The 23725-nt window shown below is 43.3% G+C and overlaps 1 protein-coding gene across 1 annotated transcript; it reads right to left on the minus strand.

Moving 5' to 3' along the window:
- Positions 1–219: 219 nt before the first annotated feature.
- LOC133461297 (C-type lectin domain family 4 member D-like) lies at positions 220–23111 on the minus strand. Its single transcript, XM_061742156.1, has 5 exons — positions 23021–23111; positions 5037–5126; positions 1468–1607; positions 1127–1245; positions 220–609 (listed from the first exon to the last, which is right to left on the minus strand). Exons 1-5 carry the CDS (start codon positions 23025–23027, stop codon positions 453–455), a joined length of 513 nt encoding a protein of 170 aa, XP_061598140.1. The 5' UTR covers positions 23028–23111; the 3' UTR covers positions 220–452.
- Between the last annotated feature and the right edge of the window lie 614 nt (positions 23112–23725).

Here is a 23725-nt window from a genome sequence, read left to right on the forward strand (position 1 = left end):
AATCCTTTGAACATTACGAGTAAAAAATAATATAAACTTAATGTAAAACTAACAAAAAACAGTTTGCTCATCCTGTTTTTCTTGTATTTAAGTATATTTGATTTAAACTCTTTTATGTTAAAAACAACTAAATTGTAACTTTAGTTTTTGGGAAAATTAAGCGAGAGGAAAAATGTTTAGGTAAATGTAGCAGAATAAAGACAATTATTTGAACTGACAACTCTTCATTACTCACATATCAAATTAAAACAACACAAGTAAACAAAGTGGAGTAAAGCTGCATTTATACTTATTTACAATAATTATATTTTACTCCAGCATTATCAAGTTCTCCTATAGTTCTGATGACAGTTTCACTACCCTGTACACATGATGAAGGTCAGAATAAACACATTTATAAATGACACATGAAACACAATAAATGAAAGTGAACAAATGTTATCTGAAGTTCATCAGGTTTCAACAATAAATGCTTGTATTTTCTTCTCACAGATCCAGTTATTATTGGAAGTGTGGTATGAATATTTCCATTTCCCTTCATTAGTACAACACACTACAGCATGTTCACGTTGGCTATACTGATGTTGAGACCGTCCTGCAGCCCAGAACCTGTGAAGTATTAAAACATGTTCAGCTGAGATGAAAATCAAGATTATTTTCATTTTCTGATAAAAATGGACACCTTCGTTAATTGTTTTACACACTTTTAAAGAATTTCATGAAATGTTCACTTTTTAAAGATCACAAGGAACTTTTGGTCTGATTCCAGATGTTGGATGAGGTCTTCATTAAATACTCCAACATGGTATCCATTCATTTATTCCAGTGAAAGTTGCTCAGTCTACAAATCTTCCACAAATCTCTTCTGTCCTATTGATCACAAACTAAATACACAATTTAAAAACTGTTGAGAACGAAGGTTTGAAGTCTCTTTCATCAGAATTCTTGTTGAGTTTTTATGAAAAAAATGAATCACAAACTGCAGATGAAGAGTTCACGCAGCTGTTCATTCAAATAAATGTGTTACAGAAATAATGATGATACAGTTTTTAACATGTTCTGCTGTTTTTCCTGTTAACAATTTGAAATAATTACTTTGATGAAATTGTAAGAAACACCGTCTTACGTTGTTGTCAGTGGTGATCCGTCCACCCATTTCCATTCATATTCCCGTTTCCTTGTCGACCATTCAGCTTTCAGACCAATCCAGGAGGTTTGTTTCGTGTCCAGTTGTCCCACAAAATCCTAAATGACGAGACAAAAGTAGTTTCTGCCGTCATGAATCTGCATATCTGTGTCAGTATCCTGATGATTGTTTTTGAAAACAATTTAAATGATTTAAAAACACATTTTTAACTGAAATCCATAAGGATGGAGACAGAAGCAGCACACAGACTGACAGCAGGTGGAGAACACAAGTAACAGAAAACTGCAGTAACATCAAATACACTGACATGAAACACCCACCTGCTCCTCTTTGCTGTTTATGATCACCAGATCAGCTCCTCTTTCCTCACAGTCCCTCCTGCTCTCAAACCAAGTTTTACTCTCTGTGAATTTTCTGTAAAAACTGGATCCAAATCTTCTCCATCCTTCAGGACATTCTCCTTCATATCAGATATCAGACAGACAAGTGTTTTTAGAAAGATTTCATGTTACTGAGCCTCACATATATGATTCTCCTACTTAAACATCCACCTTATTTTGATGGAGGGGTTTGTGTTGCCTGAATGATTCTAGGAGCTACTCTACGCCCCGGGTAGAGTTTCCCATGGCAAACAGATCCTAGGTGACAGGCCAGACTAAGAGCGGTTCAAAAGTCAAACATGGTTCAAGACAAATCAGGGACATCGCCCGGATCGGCGTCACCGGGGCCCCTCCCTGGAGCCAGGCCTGGGGTTGGGGCTCGTAGGCGAGCGCCTGGTGGCCGGGTCTTTGCCCGTGGGACCGGCCGGGCTCAGACCAAAACGGCGATTTGGGCCCGCCGTCAAGTAGGCCCACCACACGCAGGACGGACCATGATAGGCTGGTGCAATATGGTCTGGGTAGAATTGTGGACAGGTGCCTTGACGACCCAATTCCTGGACCAAAACCCTCACAGTGGGGACATGGAATGTCACCTCGCTGGGGGGGAAGGAGTCGGAGCTTGTGCGTGAGGTTGAGAGATACCGGCTAGAGATAGTCGGGTTCACCTCCACACATAGCTTGGGCTCTGGAACCAGCTCCTTGAAGGGGGCTGGACCCTCCACTACTCTGGAGTTGTCCAGGGTGAGAGGAGGCGAGCTGTTGTGTGCTTGTTTATAGCAACGTGCACCTTCGGGTCGAGGAAAGGTCTCACACTGTTGTCTGTGCCTACGGCCCGAGAAGCAGTACAGAGTACTTGCTCCAACTGGTGACTCCATTGTGCTTTACATAATAAACATACAACCAAGACAAAAAGTGCTTGCAGAATAAAACAAGAATAAAACATACCATCAAGACTATAGTATAAAAAAGTGTCGCCACACTACTGGGTATTAAAAGCCACCCTGAATAAAGACGTTTTCAGTTTAGATTTAAAAAGGCCCAGGTCAGAGATCACACGTAAGTCACAGGGAAGTTTATTCCAGAGCCTGGGGCCGGCAACTGAAAAGACTCGGTCACCCCAGTGCTTATGCTTTGACCTGGGCACTTCCAACAAACCTTGGTTGGAGGATCTCAGAGCTCTGCCATGCTCACGCACCGTTAAAAGGTACACCTGGAGAGACGTGATGGAGAAGAACGGCTTCCCCTATCTGAACTCGAGCGGTGCTCTGTTATTGGACGTCTGTGCCAGTCACAGATTGTCCATAACGAATACAATGTTCAAGAATAAGGGTGTCCATCAGTGCAGAGGTTTGATTGGCATTGTCAGCAGTAAGTTAGACTTGTTCCCAGTGCATGCTAGACTTCGGCAGGGCTGCTTTTTGTCACCGGTTCTGCTCATAATTTTTATGGACAAGATTTATAGGCGTAGCCGGGGGCCGGAGGAGATTCGGTTTGGGAACCACAGGATTTCGTCTCTGCTTTTTGCAGATGATGTTGTCCTGTTGGCTTCATCGGACCTGGACCTTCAGCATGTGCTGGGGTGTTTTATAGCCGAGTGTGAAGCGGTGGGGATGAAAATCAGCAGCTCCAAAACTGAGGCCATGGTTCTCCACCGGAAAAGGGTGACGAGCCTTCTCCAGGTAGATGAAGAGGTCCTGCCTCAAGTGGAGGAGTTCAAGTATCTCGGGGTCTTGTTCACGAGTGAGGGAAAGATGGAGTGTAAGATTGACAGATGGATCGGTGCAACGTCCGCAGTTATGCGGTCGGTGTACCGGACCTTCATGGTGTAGAAGGAGCTGAGTGTCAATCCTTCCTCCCACCCTCACCTATGGTCAACTTTGACCGAATAGACAAGATCATGGATACAAGTTGCCGAGATGAGTTTCCTCTACATGGTGGCTAGATGTTCCCTTAGAGAGCTCGGAGTCGAGCCGCTGCTCCTTCACATTGAGAGGAGTCAGCTGAGGTGGCTTGGGCATCTGTACCGGATCCTCCTGGACGCCTCCCTAGGGAGGTGTTCCAGGCATGTCCCTCCTCCCTAGGGAGGTGTTCCAGGCATGTCCCTCCTCCCTAGGGAGGTGTTCCAGGCATGTCCCTCCTCCCTAGGGAGGTGTTCCAGGCATGTCCCTCCTCCCTAGGGAGGTGTTCCAGACATGTCCCACCGGGAGGAGACCCCGGGGAAGACCCAGGACACGCTGGAGAGACTATGTCTCCCCCCGGAAGAGCTGGAGGAAGTGTCTGGGCTGAGGGAAGTCTGGGCATCTCTGCTAAGACTGCTGCGCCCACGACCCGGTTCCGGATAAGTGGAAGAAGGTGAATGGATGGATGGACATTTCTAAGTGTTCTTTCAATATCCAGATATCTCCTTCAGGTGTCACTTTTACCTTTCAAGTTATTTGTAAACGCATTTTAGCTCTATCTGTCTATCTTACTTATTTTTAATTACATTTAATTACAGTAATAGAATTAAGAATTATGGGGGCTAACGCTGAAGTTCAAGTTTATTTCTTTGGTTTTAAATCTTTCTTACCATAAAGTTTGACTTTGAGCTGATTATAATTGTTGTTCAGTTGGTCGTGTTCTCTCTGCAGCTGCTCTTTGTCCAAAGTCATATGTGGTTAGAAGTATAACATGAAAAATAAATTAAGTGAAATATCAAAACTGGTTTCATCCTGTGTAGGTTAAATATCTGATGGTAGAGAGACTGGGTGGTGGAAGGCTGGTAAAACCTAAAATAAAATAACATGAACTGGTCAAACAGGCATGCTTTTGAAAAAATTAATAGATGATTTTTTTTTTTAATGGTCAAAAACTATTATTCATTACTGAAATACAGAAATGTAAAAAGTAAATATTAAAAATTACACAGTAAAACTGTAACCCGGTGTTCCGAAATCCAGGTCCCCGCATGACTTGTTCAAGTGAACATGTCATTAACAGGATTGTGTAGACTTGGATGACAAGATGATGGTGAGCTTTTCATTAGAATCAGGTGTGTTGGAGCAGATAAACATCTAAAACGTGAAGGGAAGTGGAGTTCTGAGGACCTTGATTTAAGAAAACTGATCTATGAAGGAGAAACGTTAAATAAAAAGGAAAATGCGTCATGTTGTTGCATATATTGACGGCTAGATGGCAGCGTTGTAACTGAATACACTCAATTTCAGCCTCCAGGACATCTGAACATCTTTCTTTTTTACTGTCAACATTTACATGTTTTAACATTATCCTCTGATTTGCATTGTCTACGTGGATATTCCTGAAGTATTTTCCTTGTGTGGGAAACAAAAAATATCACAGATACATTTAAATGTATCATTCAGTCCATTTTTGTGATTCTTATTTTTTCTGCTGTGTGTCTTCGTTGAGAAATTGCTCATGAGCTTTGTGTTATAAAAGAAAAGATCAGAGGTTGTTAGGTGGTGATTTTGTAGCTTGAGTTTTTTTGTTCATTTTAAAAGTTTTCTTACCAGAAACATTGTTGAGCAGCTGATTGTAGGTGTTGTTCAGTTGGTTGAGTTTGGTCTTCAGCTGGTTGACTTCCAAGGTGACTAAAAGAGCTGTAACACACAATCACTTTACTTTAAATCAACAGAAATCATTTACTTTGAGGCTGTTGTTGGATAATGCTCTACTGTAAAGATGTCAGTAAATCTGACATGCTAAATTAATTATAAGGAGCTGTATATTTGTTCAGTATATTCAAATATTGAATATTTAAATATTTAATACTATACATATATACATACACACAAGTGCGATTAAACAGAACATCGTCTTTTCAACAGGGTCTGCATTCAAGTTTGAATCAGGCGTATTGGAGCAGGGAAACTTCTAAAACATGCAGGGCAGGGACAGATCCTCGAGGATCTGAACTGGGGAACACTCTTCACTGGGGAAAAGAAATAAAACCACACCTGGTACCGTGCATGTAAACCGAGCCCAGCTTTCACATTATCTGTCTCCACTTACACAGTTTAAGACGACTATGAATTAACTATAAAGCTAAGTGCAGTATTACTGTTGACAGGAAGTGGTTCGCTCGTCAAAGTGTGCTGTGAGTTGTGAGATGTGAAAGAAAGAAGTTTCATTTTTATTTACAGGCTCACACATGGTGTGAAAAAAGTTGTGAGATGATGTTGATGTAAATGGAAAAACTTTCAAACTTATGTACTACCTCTTTAACCTTTTATAATTTCTCCAAAATACTTTACGATGCGTATCATCCATCCTTATATAAAAAACACTTAGAGTTTCTTATTATTTAGATGCACTCAGTACACCATATGCAGCATATTATCTCTAATCAAAAAGATGTTCAGTGTCTGCCCAGGGATATACTTTGACATTTGGAGGTCTGGGGATCAAATCCTCCCCAGAGTGGTGGATGACGACTCCGCCTGCGTATCTATAACAGCCCTCATGTCTCCACAATGATTCCACACCATTTGTCCTGTCAGGCTGATGAAGTTAAGATGGTCATGCAGCCTGAAAACTTTAAAAGAAGTTTGTCAGGTTTAAAAAATATTACATGCATCTTGACAAGCTGTTTTTTTTGTCTAGATGATGATGATCTGATCTGCAACAATGTGGTTGAGAAGATGCAACCTCAGTTAAAAAGAAGGTGGATTCTGTGTAAAATTTATTTGAAAAATATAATTGATGATTTCCACATCTCATAGTTGTATTATTTTTTTTGCCAATAGAACATAAACAAAGTATCAGTTGAGACATTTAGCCTTTTCATTCAAAATGTGAGCTCATTTAGAATTTGATGGCAGTTACACATTTAAAAGAAGGTGTTACAGAGTAAACAAAAGGCTGGAAATGTGATCGGTACAAATCAAAATCAACTGGTGGAAAATGTAGCAACTAACAAAGTTAACTGACAACAGGTCAGAGACAAAAACTGGGTATAAAAGGAGAATTTCAGCAGGAGAGCGTCTTAGTTGCAGAGCTGGGCAGACCCCCTCACCAGTCTGTGACAAACTGTGTTAAAATGAAGAGAAAATGTTCCTCAATTTTCACATTTTACATAACGTCCCAACTTGTTTGGGATTGGGGTTGTAGTTCCTCCATTAGGACTTCTGAACTACTTGAACACATTTCAACCTCAGTAGCAAAGCCTTCAGCAGCTAGATGACATTTATGGAAAGTAATCAAATATTACTAATTAAACTAATATTTTAATATTTCATAAAAAACCTCCAACCTCAAAGAGAAAAACAGAGCATGCCAGCAAAATCCCATAAGTGAGGAGGGATCCATTTAAACAAGAATTCATGGTTGACATCTTATCTGTCTCAGAGCGGTACAACGACTCTACTTAGAAACAATTCATCCAGCTCATATGAATCTACTGGTTCTTGTTCTGCAGATGTTTGTTGTTGTTGTTTTACTGTTCAGGAACAATACTTACAAATGGTCCAAGACTCATGACAGATAACATGAACTGCAATGAAAACAATGATCTCTGACCCTAACATGTAATAATAATAATAATTAAAGCTGCAAGCAGCGATGAACGGGCCCTCGCACTCACGTCCACCGCCCCCCATAAGCATATCAGAAATGACACCACCCACGACTCTCTATGTCAACCCATTCAAAAGTTATAGCAGAAAAAAGGAACAACCAATCAGAGGAAGGGGCGGGGCTAGTTCAGGCCAATGAAGGTCAAGGACTCATTACAGAGTCCCATGACACCACCCACAACTTCCTATGTCAAACCATTCAAAAGTTATGGCAGATAAAAGTATTCTAGGGGGCGCTGTTGAGCCGTTAGGCCACGCCCATTAATGCAAACCATGAAATATCAAATGTATTGCCAAGTCTGACTTGCATGCAAAATTTGATTACTTTTGGAGAACTATCAAATATGGACCAATCAGATGAAGGGGACGAGCGCTTTTTCACGTCTAGCGTCGCCACGGTAACACTTTTGAAAGAGAAAAGTAATGTGCGTCGTCGCAGGAAAGAGACGCACATCTTGATGTAAAAAAAACACAAAATTTGCTTATAAAATTTTCAGCATCCTGCCAGGCTCGAACTCCCAACCACCAGCACCAAAGACCGCAATGATCTGGTTGAGCTATATCTCAGCTGATACCTCACTTTGACTTACTGGCTTAGGATAGACCAAGATAGCGATATTATTTCTAGAAAAATTTTTTTCCTAATTTTTTAAATATTTGTAAGGTATAAATATTAGTAAAACACTATTATTTTATTATTACTTTTTCTGTAACCATTCTACCGAGGTTCTAATCGGGCTGAGCACGGGACTGTTTCTAACGTCACCACATTACAACAGCTGATTTGTCGGGGGGCGGGGCCGTCATCACCCTACTCGCCACTGATTGGTCGGGGGGCGGGGCCGTCATCACCCTACTCGCCACTGATTGGTCGGGGGGCGGAGCCGGCAGACGTTTGAATCAGGAAGCGGGAGTCAAACCATTAAAAAGTTATAGCAGAAAAAAGGGACAACCAATCAGAAGAAGGGGCGGGGCTAATTAAGGCCAACGAAGCTTAAGGACTGATTACTGAGTCCCATGACACCACCCACAACTTCCTATGTCAAACCATTCAAAAGTTATGGCAGATAAAAGTATTCTAGGGGGCGCTGTTGAGCCGTTAGGCCACGCCCATTAATGCAAACCATGAAATATCAAATGTATCGCCAAGTCTGACTTGCATGCAAAATTTGATTACTTTTGGAGAACTATCAAATATGGACCAATCAGATGAAGGGGGGGCGCGCCTTTTGGCGTCTAGCGTCGCCACGGTAACACTTTTGAAAGAGAAAAGTAATGCGTGTAGTCCCAGGATGGAGACGCACATTTTGATGTATAACACACCTGGGTGCACATTACGGTTCGGGCCGTATTAATTGCCGAAGGAATGGCATAAATTGCGCCAAAATTACACAATTAATTCAAAATGGCCGACTTCCTGTTCGGTTTCGGCCATGGCTCCAAGAGACTTTTATTGAAGTTGTGCCATGATACAGGTGTGTAGCGATTTTCGTGCATGTACGTCAAACCGTATCGTGGGGCTTGAGGCACAAAGTTTTCCGGGGGGCGCTGTTGAGCCATTTTGCCACGCCCATTAATGTAAACCATAAAATATCAAATTTATAGCCAGGCCTGGCTTGCATGCCAAATTTGGTGCCTTTTGGGGAACTATCAAATATGGACCAATCAGATGAAGGGGGGGTGCGCTTGTGGGCGTCTAGCGTCGCCACGGTAACACTTTTCAAAGAGAAAAGTAATGCGTGTAGTCGCAGGATGGAGACGCACATTTTGATGTATAACACATCTGGGTGCACGATACGGTTCGGGCCGTATTAATTCTCGAAGGAATGGCATATATTGCTCCAAAATTACGCGATTAATTCAGAATGTTCAAAATGGCCGACTTCCTGTTCGGTTTCGGCCATGGCGCCAAGAGACTTTTCTTTAAGTTGCGACATGATACAGGTGTGTACCGATTTTCGTTCATGTACGTCAAAGCGTATTATGGGGCTTGAGGCGCAAAGTTTTTTCGGTCTGAACCAATCAGATGAAGGGTGGGCGCGCTTTTTGTCGTCTAGCGTCGCCACGGTAACGCTTTTGAAAGAGAAAAGTAATGCGTGGTGTCGGAGGATGGAGACGCACATTTTGATGTATAACACACTTGGGGGCACGTTACGGTTCGGGCCGTATTAACTGCCGAAGGAAGGGCATAAATTGCGCCAAAATTACACAATTAATTCAAAATGGCCGACTTCCTGTTCGGTTTCGGGCATGGCTCCAAGAGACTTTTTTTGAAGTTGTGCCATGATACAGGTGTGTAGCGATTTTCGTGCATGTACGTCAAACCGTATCGTGGGGCTTGAGGCACAAAGTTTTCAAAGGGGCGCTGTTGAGCCATTTTGCCACGCCCATTAATGCAAACCATTAAATATCAAATTTTTCGCCAGGCCTGCCTTGCATGCAAAATTTGGTGACTTTTTGGGCACGTTTAGGGGGGCATAAAGGCCCTCCTTTCGTCAGAAAAATAATAATAATAACTAGAAAATTTCTGGAAATTTTGATATGGGCATGCCCTACCGCCCATTCGAGCCCTCTCGCTGCTTTGGTTTGGGGCTGCAGTGTTTGTGTTCGGGGCGGTTTTATGTCAGTTTGAGGTGTTTACGGTTGTATTTCATTCATTCCTGTGCTCCCAATAGCTATTAATGGGGCGCGCTTTTTGCCGTCTAGCGTCCCCACGGTAACGCTTTTGACTGAGAAAAGCAATGGCCATCGAGGCACGATGGAGACGCATCCAACGATGTATGCCATGCATGGGTGCACGTTCCGGTTCAGGCTACGTTAACGGATAGTTTTTTTTTCCACCATGGTTTTAAAAAACCCATCCGAATGAATGGGGCCATTTGGCATGGATTTTACATTAAACTTTCCTTAAATCACAGCTTCATGAAATTTTAATACGTTGAAGGTCACAGCGTGCCGAGTCAGGGAACATTTGTATGATGTCTCTACGATAATCTGTTGCCTAGCAACAAGCGTCCAAAGTCAAACGGAAATTAAAAAAAAAATGAAAGGTCAATATCACAAAAACTTAAAAAAATGGCATAATGAGGTTCTAGGCTCCGTTAGTGCCAATCGGGCCGAGTGTTTGAAAGTTTGAACTATGTCTCTACGATAAAGTCCGGCCGAGCAATAAGCGTCTGAATTTTCGCCTTTTTTTTGGCTTTTTGGCATCTAGCGTTGCCACGGTAGCACTTTTGACTGAAAAAAGTAATGCCCATCGAGGCACGATGGAGACGCATCCAACGATATATGCCATGCATGGGTGCACATTGCGGTCCGAGCAGTATTAACAGATTGTTTATTCACATGCTCTCCCATACAAATGCATAGGTTTTTGTTGCCATGGTAACAAGCCCCATAGGATAGAATGGGACAATTTGGCTTTAATATCTCAAAAGCTGTAAACGACAGCGTAATGAGACCTCAGTATGTTGTAGTCCACATCAACCTGAGTCTTTTAACGTTGGAACAAAGTCTCTGCGATACCGCGTTGCCGCGCAACAAGCATCCGAAGTTCCGTTAGCATCAAAATGAACAATGTGGAATATCTCAAAAACCGTAATAGCAAGCATGACGAGACTAAAATATGTTGCAGTACAAAGCGTCCCGGGTTTGTCAATGTTGTAATGATGTCTGTACGATAAACCGTTGCCTAGCAACAAGCGTCCAAAATAAAATAGATTTTTTTTTTAAATTGAAAGTTAAATATCGCAAAAACCGTAATAAGTAGCATGATGAAGTTTTATGGTCCTTTAGTGACTATCGGGCCGAGTGTTTGAAAGTTTGAACGATGTCTCTACGATAAAGTTCGGCCGAGCAATAAGCGTGGGAATTTTCGCCTTTTTTTTTGCTTTTTGGCAACTAGCGTTGCCACGGTAACCCCTATTACGGAGAAAAGTAATGCCCATCGAATCACGATGGAGACGCATCCAACGATGTATGCCATGCATCGGTGCACGTTGCGGTTCGGGCCGTATTAACGGACGAAAAAAAGTGCGGAATAAGAATAATAATAACTAGAAAATTTCTGGAAATTTTGATATGGGCATGCCCTACCGCCCATTCGTCCCCTCTCGCCGCTTTGGTTTGGGGCTGTAGTGGTTGTGTTCGGGGTGGTTCTATGTCAGTTTGAGGTGTTTACGGTTGTGTTGCATTCATTCCTGTGCTCCCTATAGTTATTGATGGGGTGCGCTTTTTGGCATCCAGCGTCCCCACGGCGACGCTTTTGACTGAGAAAAGTAATGCCCATCGAGGCACGATGGAGAAGCATCTAACGATGTATGCCATGCATGGGTGCATGTTCTGGTTCAGACTATGTTAACGGATAGTGGTTTTTTTTCACCATGGTAAAAAATCCCATCCGAATGAATGGGGCCACTTGGCATGGATTTTGACAAAAAATTTCCTTAAATCACAGCTTCATGAAATTTAAATATGTTGAAGTCCACAGCGTGCCGAGTTAGGGAACATTTGTACGATGTCTCTACGATAACCTGTTGCCTAGCAACAAGCGTCCAAAGTCAAACGGAAATAAAAAAAAACCTGAAAGGTAAATATCGCAAAAACTGTAATACTTGGCATAATGAGCTTTTACGTACGGTTAGGGACAATCGGGCCGGGTGTTTGAAAGTTTGAACGATGTCTCTACGACAAAGTTCGGCCGAGCAATAAGCGTCCGAATTTTTGCCTTTTTTTTTGCTTTTTGGCAACTAGCGTTGCCACGGTAACCCCTATTACTGAGAAAAGTAATGCCCTTCGAGGCACGATGGAGACGCATCCAACGATGTATGACATGCATGGGTGCATGTTCCGGTTCAGCCTACATTAACGGATAGGTCTTTTTTTCACGATGGTAAAAAAACCCATCCGAATGAATGGGGCCATTTGGCATGGATTTTGACAAAAAATTTCCTTAAATCACAGCTTCATGAAATCTGAATATGTTGAAGTCCACAGCGTGCCGAGTCGGGGAACATTTGTATGATGTCTCTACGATAACCTGTTGCCTAGCAACAAGCGTCCAAAGTTAAACAGAAATAAAAAAAAACCTGAAAGGTAAATGTCGCAAAAACTGTAATACTTGGCATAATGAGGTTGTACGTACTGTTAGGGACAATCGGGCCGAGTGTTTCAAAGTTTGAACGATGTCTCTACGATAAAGTTCGGCCGAGCAATAAGCGCGGGAATTTTCGCCTTTTTTTTTGCTTTTTACCAACTAACGTTGCCATGGTAACCCCTATTACTGAGAAAAGTAATACCCATCGAATCACGATGGAGACGCATCCAACGATGTATGCCATGCATGGGTGCACGTTGCGGTTCGGGCCGTATTAACGGACGAAAAAAAGTGCGGAATAATAAGAATAATAATAAGAAAAGGGAAACCTTTTCTAGATACTAATATATCGCCTTCATTTTCATGTTTTTCCTCATTTTTTCGGCCGTGTTTTACTTTTTGGGGATTTTTTTTTTCCACATCAGTGCGGGGTCATGCTGTACACCCGCTGGTGCGCAGTGGGACTTTTGCGACTTTAGCATGCTAGCAGCATTGCCCTTTGGGCCATTCTGGACGATTGCAATATGGTCATGCCACTACTTGGCATGCCCATAATTAAAGCTGCAAGCAGCAATGAACGGGCCCTCGCACTCACGTCAACCGCCCCCCATAAGCATATCAGAAATGACACCACCCACGACTTCCTATGTCAAACCCTTCAAAAGTTATAGCAGAAAAAAGGGACGACCAGTCAGAAGAAGGGGCGGGGCTAATTCAGGGCAAAGAAGATCAAGGACTCATTACAGAGTCCCATGACACCACCCACGACTCTCTATGTCAAAACATTCAAAAGTTATAGCAGAAAATAGGGACAACCAATCAGAAAAAGGGACTGGGCTAATTGTCACCAATTATGGTCAAGGACTCAATGCCGAGTCCCATGACACCACCCACGACTCTCTATGTCAAACCTTTCAAAAGTTATGGCAGAGAAAAGTATTCTAGGGGGCGCTGTTGAGCCGTGAGGACACGCCCATTAATGCAAACCATGAAAAAAAAAATCAGATCACTCAAATGAACGACGATCATACAGTACAGCTGTATCTCATGGTCCAGAATGTATGATATTATATTAATCTATTATACCATATTATATTACATGTTGTTATTTCATATTAGCGTACCCAGTAATATAGCATATTGTATTATTGCATTGTATGTTGCTTCATTTCATATATTTTTGACTGTATTATATTGTAAAATTATATATCATAGCGATTGCATTATTATATAATTTCAATTTATAACACTAATATACAATTCCTCACACACACACTCCTTCCAAATGTTTCTTTTTTTTCTCCATTATGACAATTGTATGCTGTCATCCGTTATGTTTTTTGTTTTTAAGCTTGTTATGTCTGTTATTCAAATATATTAATACATTCATTAATATGCTATACTGTATTTTGTATTGTGTATATTGTGTGTGTGTGTGTGTGTGTGTGTATATATATATATATATATGTATATATATATATATATATATATATATATATATATATATATATATATATATATATATATATATATGTGTGTGTGTGTATACCTGAAGTGTGACTACCTGCAGAACGTATTTTAGCATGAAAGCTTGCATATTTAACGTACATCAAGCATCCTGTATCATAGCTACATGTCTGCCGTTTGTAACAAAGCAAACCGCGTGAAAATCGGTTGAAAATCAAGTGAGTTATAGTTATTTTACTTATGCAGACACCTCCTTCCACAATAGAAGTGAACGCTCTAGAGTTAAAGCGATACCGATCCAAGATGGCGGCCACGCCCGACGTTCTCAGGCAGTCAATGCGGCGCCTCGACCAAGATGGCGGCCGCGCTGAACATCAGCCCCTCCCCCCGCGGGAGCTGCGCGCGCAAACTCCACTCAAATTCAAAAGTTATGGCAGAAAATCGGGACAACCAATCAGAAGAAGGGGAAAGAGAAAAGTAATGTGCGTCGTCACAGGACAGAGACGAACATTTTGATGTAAAAAAAACACAAAAATTGCTGAAAAAAATTTTGGCATATCAAGCCAGGCTTGAACTCTCGACCTCTGGCAGCAAAGACCGCAATAATCTGGCTGAGCTAAGTCTCAGCTATTACTTTTATTTGACCTACTGGGTTAGGACAGACCAACATAGCGATAAAATGTCTGGAACTTTTTTTTCCTAATTTTTTATATATTTGTAAGTTATAAATATTAGTAAAACCCTACTATTTAAATTATTACTTTTTCTGTAACCATTCTGCCAAGGTTGTAACCGGGCTGAGCCGGGAATATTTCTGAAGACACCACATTACAGGGAGCTGATTGGTCGGGGGGCGGGGCCGTCATCACCCTACTCGCCACTGATTGGTCGGGGGGCGGGGCCGTCATCACCCTACTCGCCACTGATTGGTCGGGGGGCGGGGCCGCCATCACCCTACTCGCCACTGATTGGTCAGGGGGCGGGGCCGGCAGACGTTTGAATCAGGAAGCGGGAGTCAGCGCGAGAGCGACTGGCGGCTCGCGGCAATTTTATTATAAAAAAAGGACAACCAATCAGAAGAAGGGGCGGGGCTAATTCAGGCCAATGAAGTTCAAGGACTCCATAAAGAATCTGATGACACCACCCACGACTCTCTATGTCAAACCATTCAAAAGTTATAGCAGAAAAAAGGGACAACCAATCAGAAGAAGGGGCGGGGCTAATTAAGGCCAACGAAGCTTAAGGACTCATTACAGCGTCCCATGACACCACCCACAACTCTCTATGTCAAACCATTCAAAAGTTATGGCAGAGAAAAGTATTCTAGGGGGCGCTGTTGAGCCGTTAGGCCACGCCCATTAATGCAAACCATGAAATATCAAATGTATCGCCAAGTCTGGCTTGCATGCAAAATTTGGTGACTTTTGTAGAACTATCAAATATGGACCAATCACATGAAGGGGGGGCGCGCCTTTTGGCGTCTAGCATCGCCACGGTAACACTTTTGAAAGAGAAAAGTAATGCGTGGTGTCGCAGGATGTAGACGCACATTTTGATGTATAACACACCTGGGGGCACGTTACGGTTCGGGCTGAATTAACTGCCGAAGGAATGGCATAAATTTCGCCAAAATGACACAATGTATTCAAAATGGCCGACATCCTGTTCGGTTTCGGCCATGGCTCCAAGAGACTTTTCTTTAAGTTGTGCCATGATACAGGTGTGTAGCGATTTTCGTGCATGTACGTCAAACCGTATTGTGGGGCTTGAGGCACAAAGTTTTCTAGGGGGCACTGTTGAGCCATTTTGCCACGCCCATTAATGCAAACCATGAAATATCAAATTTATCGCCAGGCCTGGCTTGCATGCCAAATTTGGTGCCTTTTGGGGAACTATCAAATATGGACCAATCAGATGAAGGGGGGGTGCGCTTGTTGGCGTCTAGCGTCGCCACGGTAACACTTTTGAAAGAGAAAAGTAATGCGTGTAGTCGCAGGATGGAGACGCACATTTTGATGTATAACACATCTGGGTTCACGATACGGTTCGGGCTGAATTAACTCTCGAAGGAATGGCATATATTGCTCCAAAATTACGCAATTAATTCAGAATGTTCAAAATGGCCGACTTCCTGTTCGGTTTCGGCCATGGCGCCAAGAGACTTTTCTTTTAGTTGCAACATGATACAGGTGTGTACCGATTTTCGTTCATGTACGTCAAACCGTATTATGGGGCTTGAGGCACAAAGTTTTTTCTGTCGAACCAATCAGATGAAGGGTGGGCGCGCTTTTTGGCGTCTAGCGTCGCCACGGTAACGCATTTGAAAGAGAAAAGTAATGCGTGTTGTCGCAGGATGGAGACGCACATTTTGATGTATAACACACTTGGGGGCACGTTACGGTTCGGGCTGAATTAACTTTCGAAGGAATGGCATAAATTTCGCCAAAATGACACGACTAATTCAAAATGGCCGACATCCTGTTCGGTTTCGGGCATGACCCCAAGAGACTTTTCTTTAAGTTGTCCCATGATACAGGTGTGTACCGATTTTCGTGCATGTACGTCAAACCGTATCGTGGGGCTTGAGGCACAAAGTTTTCAAGGGGGCGCTGTTGAGCCATTTTGCCACGCCCATTAATGCAAACCTTTAAATATCAAATTTTTCGCCAGGCCTGACTAGGGTGCAAAATTTGGTGACTTTTTGGGCATGTTAAGGGGGGCAAAAAGGCCTTCACTTTGTCAGGAAAATAATAATAATAATAATTAAAGCTGCAAGCAGCGATGAACGGGCCCTCGCACTCACGGCTACCGCCCTCCATAAGCATATCAGAAATGACATCACCCACGACTTCCTATGTTAAACCATTCAAAAGTTATAGCAGAAAAAAGGGACAACCAATCAGAAGAAGGGGCGGAGCTAATTCAGACCAATGAAGGTCAAGGACTCCATACAGAATCTGATGACACCACCCAGGACTCTCTATGTCAAACCATTCCAAAGTTATAGCAGAAAATCGGGACAACCAATCAGAAGAAGGGGCGGGGCTAATTAAGGCCAATGAAGCTTGAGGACTCATTACAGAGTCCCATGACACCACCCACAACTTCCTATGTCAAACCATTCAAAAGTTATGGCAGAGAAAAGTATTCTAGGGGGCGCTGTTGAGCCGTTAGGCCACGCCCATTAATGCAAACCATGAAATATCAAATTTATCGCCAAGTCTGTCTTGCATGCAAAATTTGGTGCCTTTTGGGGAACTATCAAATATGGACCAATCAGATTTCAAAATGGCCGACTTCCTGTTCGGTTTCGGCCATGGCTCCAAGAGACTTTTCTTTAAGTTGTGCCATGATACAGGTGTGTAGCGATTTTCGTGCATGTACGTCAAACCGTATTGTGGGGCTTGAGGCACAAAGTTTTCCGGGGGGCGCTGTTGAGCCATTTTGCCACGCCCATTAATGCAAACCATTAAATATCAAATTTATCGCCAGGCCTGGCTTGCATGCCAAATTTGGTGCCTTTTGGGGAACTATCAAATATGGACCAATCAGATGAAGGGGGGGTGCGCTTTTTGGCGTCTAGCGTCGCCACGTTAACACTTTTGAAAGAGAAAAGTAATGCGTGTAGTCGCAGGATGGAGACGCACATTTTGATGTATAACACACCTGGGTGCACGTTACGGTTTGGGCCGTATTAATTCTCGAAGGAATGGCATTTATTGCTCCAAAATTACGTGATTAATTCAGAATGTTCAAAATGGCCGACTTCCTGTTCGGTTTCAGCCATGGCGCCAAGAGACTTTTCTTTAAGTTGTGACATGATACAGGTGTGTACCGATTTTCGTTCATGTACGTCAAACCGTATTATAGGGCTTGAGGCGCAAAGTTTTTTCGGTCTGAACCAACCAGATGAAGGGTGGGCGCGCTTTTTGGCGTCTAGCGTCGCCACGGTAACGCTTTTGAAAGAGAAAAGTAATGCGCGTTGTCGCAGGATGGAGACGCACATTTTGATGTATAACACACCTGGGTGCACGTTACGGTTCGGGCCGTATTAACTGCCGAAGGAATGGCATAAATTGCGCCAAAGTGACACGATTAATTCAAAATGGCTGACTTCCTGTTCGGTTTTTTCGACATGACGCCCAGAGACTTTTCTTTAAGTTGCCCCATGATACAGGTGTGTACCGATTTTCGTGCATGTACGACAAACCGCATTGTGGGGCTTGAGGCACAAAGTTTTCAAGGGGGCGCTGTTGAGCCATTTTGCCACGCCCATTAATGCAAACCCTTAAATATCAAATTTTTCGCCAGGGCTGACTTGCATGCAAAATTTGGTGACTTTTTGGGCACGTTTAGGGGGGCAAAAAGGCCTTCCTTTTGTCAGAACAATAAGAAGAAGAAGAAGAATAATTCCTGCAATTACAATAGGGCCTTCGCACTGCAAGTGCTCGGGCCCTAATAAGAAGAAGAAGAAGAATAATTCCTGCAATTACAATAGGGCCTTCGCACTGCAAGTGCTCGGGCCCTAATAACGCGAAGAATTCCTACAGATACAATAGGGCCTTCGCACTGAAGGTGCTCGGGCCCTAATAATACATTTTATTTATATAGCGCTTTTCAGGGCACTCAAAGACGCTTTACAATTAAAACAAAACACATAATACAAATTACAATACACAGGACAGTACATAAGGACACAACATGACACAGGACATTAATCAGACATTTATTGAGGACCTTGGAAGTTGAACCGTAGAGGATGCTGTTGCAGTAGTCGAGTCTTGAGGTGATGAAGGCGTGGATCAAGGTTTCAGCGGTAGAGAAGGAGAGTGATGGACGGAGACGGGCAATATTTTTGAGGTGGAAGAAAGCAGTTCTTGTGATGTGGTTGACATGGTGTTGGAAGGAGAGGTTACTGTCCAGGATAACTCGATGTGAGTGGAGGGAGACAGAATGGAGTTGTCAATGGTGAGGGTGAAGTTGTGAGCGGTTTTGGTGAGGGATTTTGGGCCGATGATGAGCATGTCCGATTTGTTGTAGTTGAGTTGGAGGAAGTTCGAGTGCATCCATGATTTTATTTCAGTGAGGCAGTTGGTCAAGGTAGAGTGGGTTGCAGAGGTGAGGGATTTGGTGGAGATGTACAGTTGAACGTCGTCAGCGTAGCAGTGGAAGTGGAGGCGGTGGCGGCGGATGATGTTGCCAAGGGGGAGCATGTAGAGGATGAAGAGAAGTGGACCGAGCACCGACACAGACTATTTACAGACCTTTAAGTAGAAAAACCCCAGTAGTTCTTGGGTTGACTTACTGTCAAACAACCTTCTCTGTTTGATTTTTGGTAAAACTCAGCAATGTTTTATGAAAGTACTTCATCAGTACTTCAGAGATAAACAGCAATTTCTCTACTTTGTGATCAAAATGCATCATGTAGTTTTTGAGGTGCAGCATTTTATCTTATCGTATATGAACAAGATGACGACCAAGACTAAAACCACCGTGCACAACACTCCTCGACACAGTGTTACACCTCTGACAGGTATTTTCTGGAGAGCACGATGCTTCTGAGTCTGTCGTTCTGCAGAACCAAAGAATACCTGAACATAATTATCTCTAAAGTTGAACTTTATTAACCGCATATCCTTTCCTTACTTTCTTCCTGTGACTGAAAAACAGCAAATTTATTCGCAACATCATCAGCAGTCTCATAGAAATCCACCTCCATCTCCTCCCATCCTGCTCCTTCTTCTTGCTCATTTATGTTGTAGGCTATCTCACCTTTTTTGATAAATCTGGTTTAGAATTCATATCTGAGGACATCCTGAGAGGACAGAGACAGCTGGACAGGTGCTGTATTTGACTAACTGTGGATCCGTTGAAGTGCTGATCTTGTCTTGTACAATATTTGATGTTACATCCGTGCTGGTTCAGCTGCTGGTGTTTCTTGTTCAGCCCTCTATGTGGTTTCATGAAATCTTTGAGGAAGTACTGCTATTTAAAAATTCAAACGTGCTAAAATGTGTCCATTTCCTAGTAACAAACCCTTGACTTTGAGGTCTGCTTTAATTTAGATGTTCTTTTCAAAACCATTCTCAGCAACATGTTCAACTTCAAAGGATGACACTAACACCTACACTGCAGAATGACCATCCTGTACACGAGATGAGGTGTTATCTTGCTGGTTTTGTTCTCTTGTAACTGTGTAGAGAGACTGAAAGTGTTTTAACCATTAGCTTAATCTAAAATTTAAATTAGAGGATCATTGACAAATGAAACATGGAACAAGTTATTTGGAAACCTTGTCCAGCCTCAGTAAACATTATTCTTACTTTATTACACGGCTGTTGCTATGGAAATTATTCCCTGGAGTTACTATGATACTGCCACAATCAGAGAAAATCCTGTGGTGCTGCAAAAACCCTTATTAATGTATATCAAATTTACAACAAACACAAAACACCATGTTTGGGTCATTCTTGACATTTCACAGTGACCCAGATGGACAAACGGTTTATTTTTAGCTTCTTTTGCTCCGGTGGGGGCCTTGGGGGCCTGTGGGGGGGGTTACCTCATGGCGGTGGGGGGGTGGCTGGGGAGGGCTCGGGCTGTGGCTAAGGCCTCTCCGGTTTTCCTGGGGGGGGCTGGGCCGTGGGCGTGGGGGTCCCGCTCGAAGGGCCCGGCCCTGCCTGGGCGGGGGCCGCGTGTGCCCTGCATCTGTGGGGACTCCGTGACCTTTGGGGTGGCCCCAGGGGTGGCCCCAGGGGGGGGGTGGGGCCGGGTCCGGGGATCGGGCCTCCCCTGGCCGGGGGATGTGCGGACGGGTGCGGCGGCTGAGTGGCACCAATCCCAGGTGTCTATGTCTTATGTTGTCAGTATGAATGGGGGGATGTTGGACCGTTTCCCCCTCCGTCTGGGGGCTCCGGCGGCGCCGGGGGCGCCCGTGGAGGTACAGTGGGGCCCTGGCCCGGCTCGGAGGGCCGGCCCCCGTCAACTGGATGGCCGGTGGGGGAGCGTGGGCATCCTTCCAGGGCCGGCACATAGGCTAAGGGGTGGGGGGTCCGGGTCGTGGGGTGCATTGTCCCGCTTGGCCCGGCACTCCCCGCCTCACGGTTTTAACAGCACTGTAGACACTGCACATTCAAGACTTAATAAATACATTTGACAAGGACACTTAGTTCTGGAGGGGGGGGTCTGTGCCAAATTGACACCTTGTCCTCCCCCTCCCTGTTTTTATGGCATTAATCACATGCACTCAACACCAGGGTCGGGAGGGGGGCCCACATCACCCGCGTTCCCTCGCCGGCCGGGGATAGGTGGGTCGCGATGCCCGGGCCTGGTGGGGCTCGCCGCGCAGCCTGGGATGCCTTCTGGCGGTGCCGGACCCCCCGGGGAGGGGGAAATGGTGCGTGATTGTGCATCTGTGTCGGTGAGAATGCAGTGTGGAAGGGTCCTGCCATGGAGGATTTGGGCCTCCATTGGCAGGGCAACAAAATTTACTAATTTATTAATATTATGTTATACAAAGATGGTTATTATTATTATTATTATTTTTTTTTTTTTTTTTTTTTTTTTTTTTTTAATCATTATTGTGTATAGTATATTATATTATCATTAGTATAGATATCGGATAGATGAATGAATGAATGAATGAATGAATGAATGAATGAATGGGTCTGGGGCCCTCCGTTGTCGGGCCCGCGCGGGTGTCGCCCTGTTGGGGGGTTCCCTCTCTCCGAGGAGGGCCTCCTGGCTACGTGTCCGGCCCGGACCGGGTGGCCGGGGATTGCCTGGGTCACGGTCCGCCGCCGCGGGATCCCTGGCTGCTTCTTCCCGTGTCGTGGGGGCCCCGCCTACTTCTCCCCTCTGTGGAGTTGCTGGTGGCCTGGGCTCCGGGTTCTTCCTGGTCGGCCCCTGGTCTTGCGGGTGGCGGGGTTGCCTCCCCCCCCTCCCCCACTATAGATACACTTCAGGTGGAGCTTTGTTAGGACTTTTACACACACACACACACACACACACACACACACACACACACACACACACACACACACACACCCACACACACACACACACACACACACACACACCTACACACACACACACACACACACACACACACTCCCATACCCACACACATACACATAGCTACATAGACATATACACACACTATCTCAAGCACACATACACATATATATGTATGTATTCATACATGCACACATACGCACACATAGCTATACATACACACACACACACACACCTAGCCACACATACATATATACGTGTACACGCACACATACAGCCACTTAAGTAATATTCATATACACACACACATACACACAGATAGCCACACATACACAGCCACACAAACATATACGCACACACACACACACAAATACATACACACATACTCACACAAATAGCCACACAGACATGTACATACACACGCACGTATACATATACATACACTCACACACACACACACATAGTCATATACATACACGCATACACACACATAGATATATACACTGGCTTGTTCACCTGCATGCTTGCTCTGTAGTTTTTGAAGTTAGTTAGCGGTAGCTTAGCTCAGACGGTATTCGGATCTCGAGATTTGGGTTGATCGCTGCTCGTGTTTTGGTCGGCTCCGTGTCGGTTTTGTGTTTTGTTTGTGTTTTTTTTTTGCAGATTTCCAGTGCTTGGCGTGTGCCTCCGTGTGTTCCTGCTTCCTGGATTGGCAGTGGAAGTAAATAACATAATCTGGAGAAAACTACTTACCCTGAAGCAATATTACATCTTTCCTTTTTAACTGTCTCTAAATGTTACAAACTGCTTCACTCTGGTCCTCATTCATCCTTCTACAGTCACATGGAGTTTCTTATAAAATGTTAATTCAGTGCTTGTTAAAATGTGTTGTTTGTCTAGAAAGATTAAAGTCTGATGTTAAACATGTGATCTGCAGCAATGTGGTTAAATGTTTAGCTCCTACATGATGATCTAAGAACTACCTCAGTACGTATCAGTCACTTATTTCCATCATTACTTTGATTCAGTCAAAGAAACTCTGAAAGCTACAGAGCTGAACAGAGAACAGAGACCACTGATCGGTCCTTTTACCACTTTTGTTCCAGTTTTTTTCACCTGATGGTTTGAGTGTCTCCCAATGACCTGGCAAGTGTTACTTGTATTTTCTTTTTATCTTATCCCTAAAGGCTCCATAGGAAACTTCATCATCTAATTCCTTCAGATTTAAACTGATATTTCTAATGGATAAGGAACCAAACAAAACTGTGGAAAAGCATGAAATAATTTCAAAGTGCATCTAATGTTGCATATAACACATCAGACATATTAAGATGCAAATACTCACAGCGCATGATGAATCCAACCAGAACCAGAAGATAAAATGCTCCCAGGAAAACTTTGAAAACTCTGCAACTGTTTCTTTTCACAGCTGGAAGGTTCTTCTGGTTGTTTTTCTCTACAAAAGCAAAAAACAGAGAATCCACCAATAAGCTCTTATGAAGCTTTGTCTTATTAATAAACAAATGTAGGAAATTTGTATTTTTAAATCACATTTGAAAATAATATGACATTTTTAAAATAAGTCTTTAAATAAACTGAAATGGATGATGATGTAATCTGTTACTGGTAATGACTGATAATGGTTTATGTTTTAAACCAAATCACCAGAAACTACATTTTAGCATCAAGTGTTACTGAGACAAGTTCATGAGTTACTGCTTACCAGTTTGTTGTAAGTCTGGAACAGAGTATGGGTTTTCTTCGTCCAACGTCTCTATTTCACATTGATCTTGGTCTCTTCCATATTTATAAACCCTTCTGTTAAATTTTACCATCAAATCTGGTGCAGTTTGAATTTCTGTTGACATCTTGAGAGGCAATCTGTAACTGACCTGACTACACTTTGTTTCTTTGTTGGTTAGTAAACTTTCAATAGAAAACCGTCAGGAAGTAACATCATAAAAAACCACAACTACCTCTAAAATGTTTCATGCATCACCTTCTGTGAGCAGGGGGAGGGAACCTGCAAACTTTTGACTGGAACAAAGTT

The sequence above is a fragment of the Cololabis saira genome, chromosome 15, assembly GCF_033807715.1.
Source record: "Cololabis saira isolate AMF1-May2022 chromosome 15, fColSai1.1, whole genome shotgun sequence".
NCBI classification, from domain to species: domain Eukaryota; kingdom Metazoa; phylum Chordata; class Actinopteri; order Beloniformes; family Belonidae; genus Cololabis; species Cololabis saira.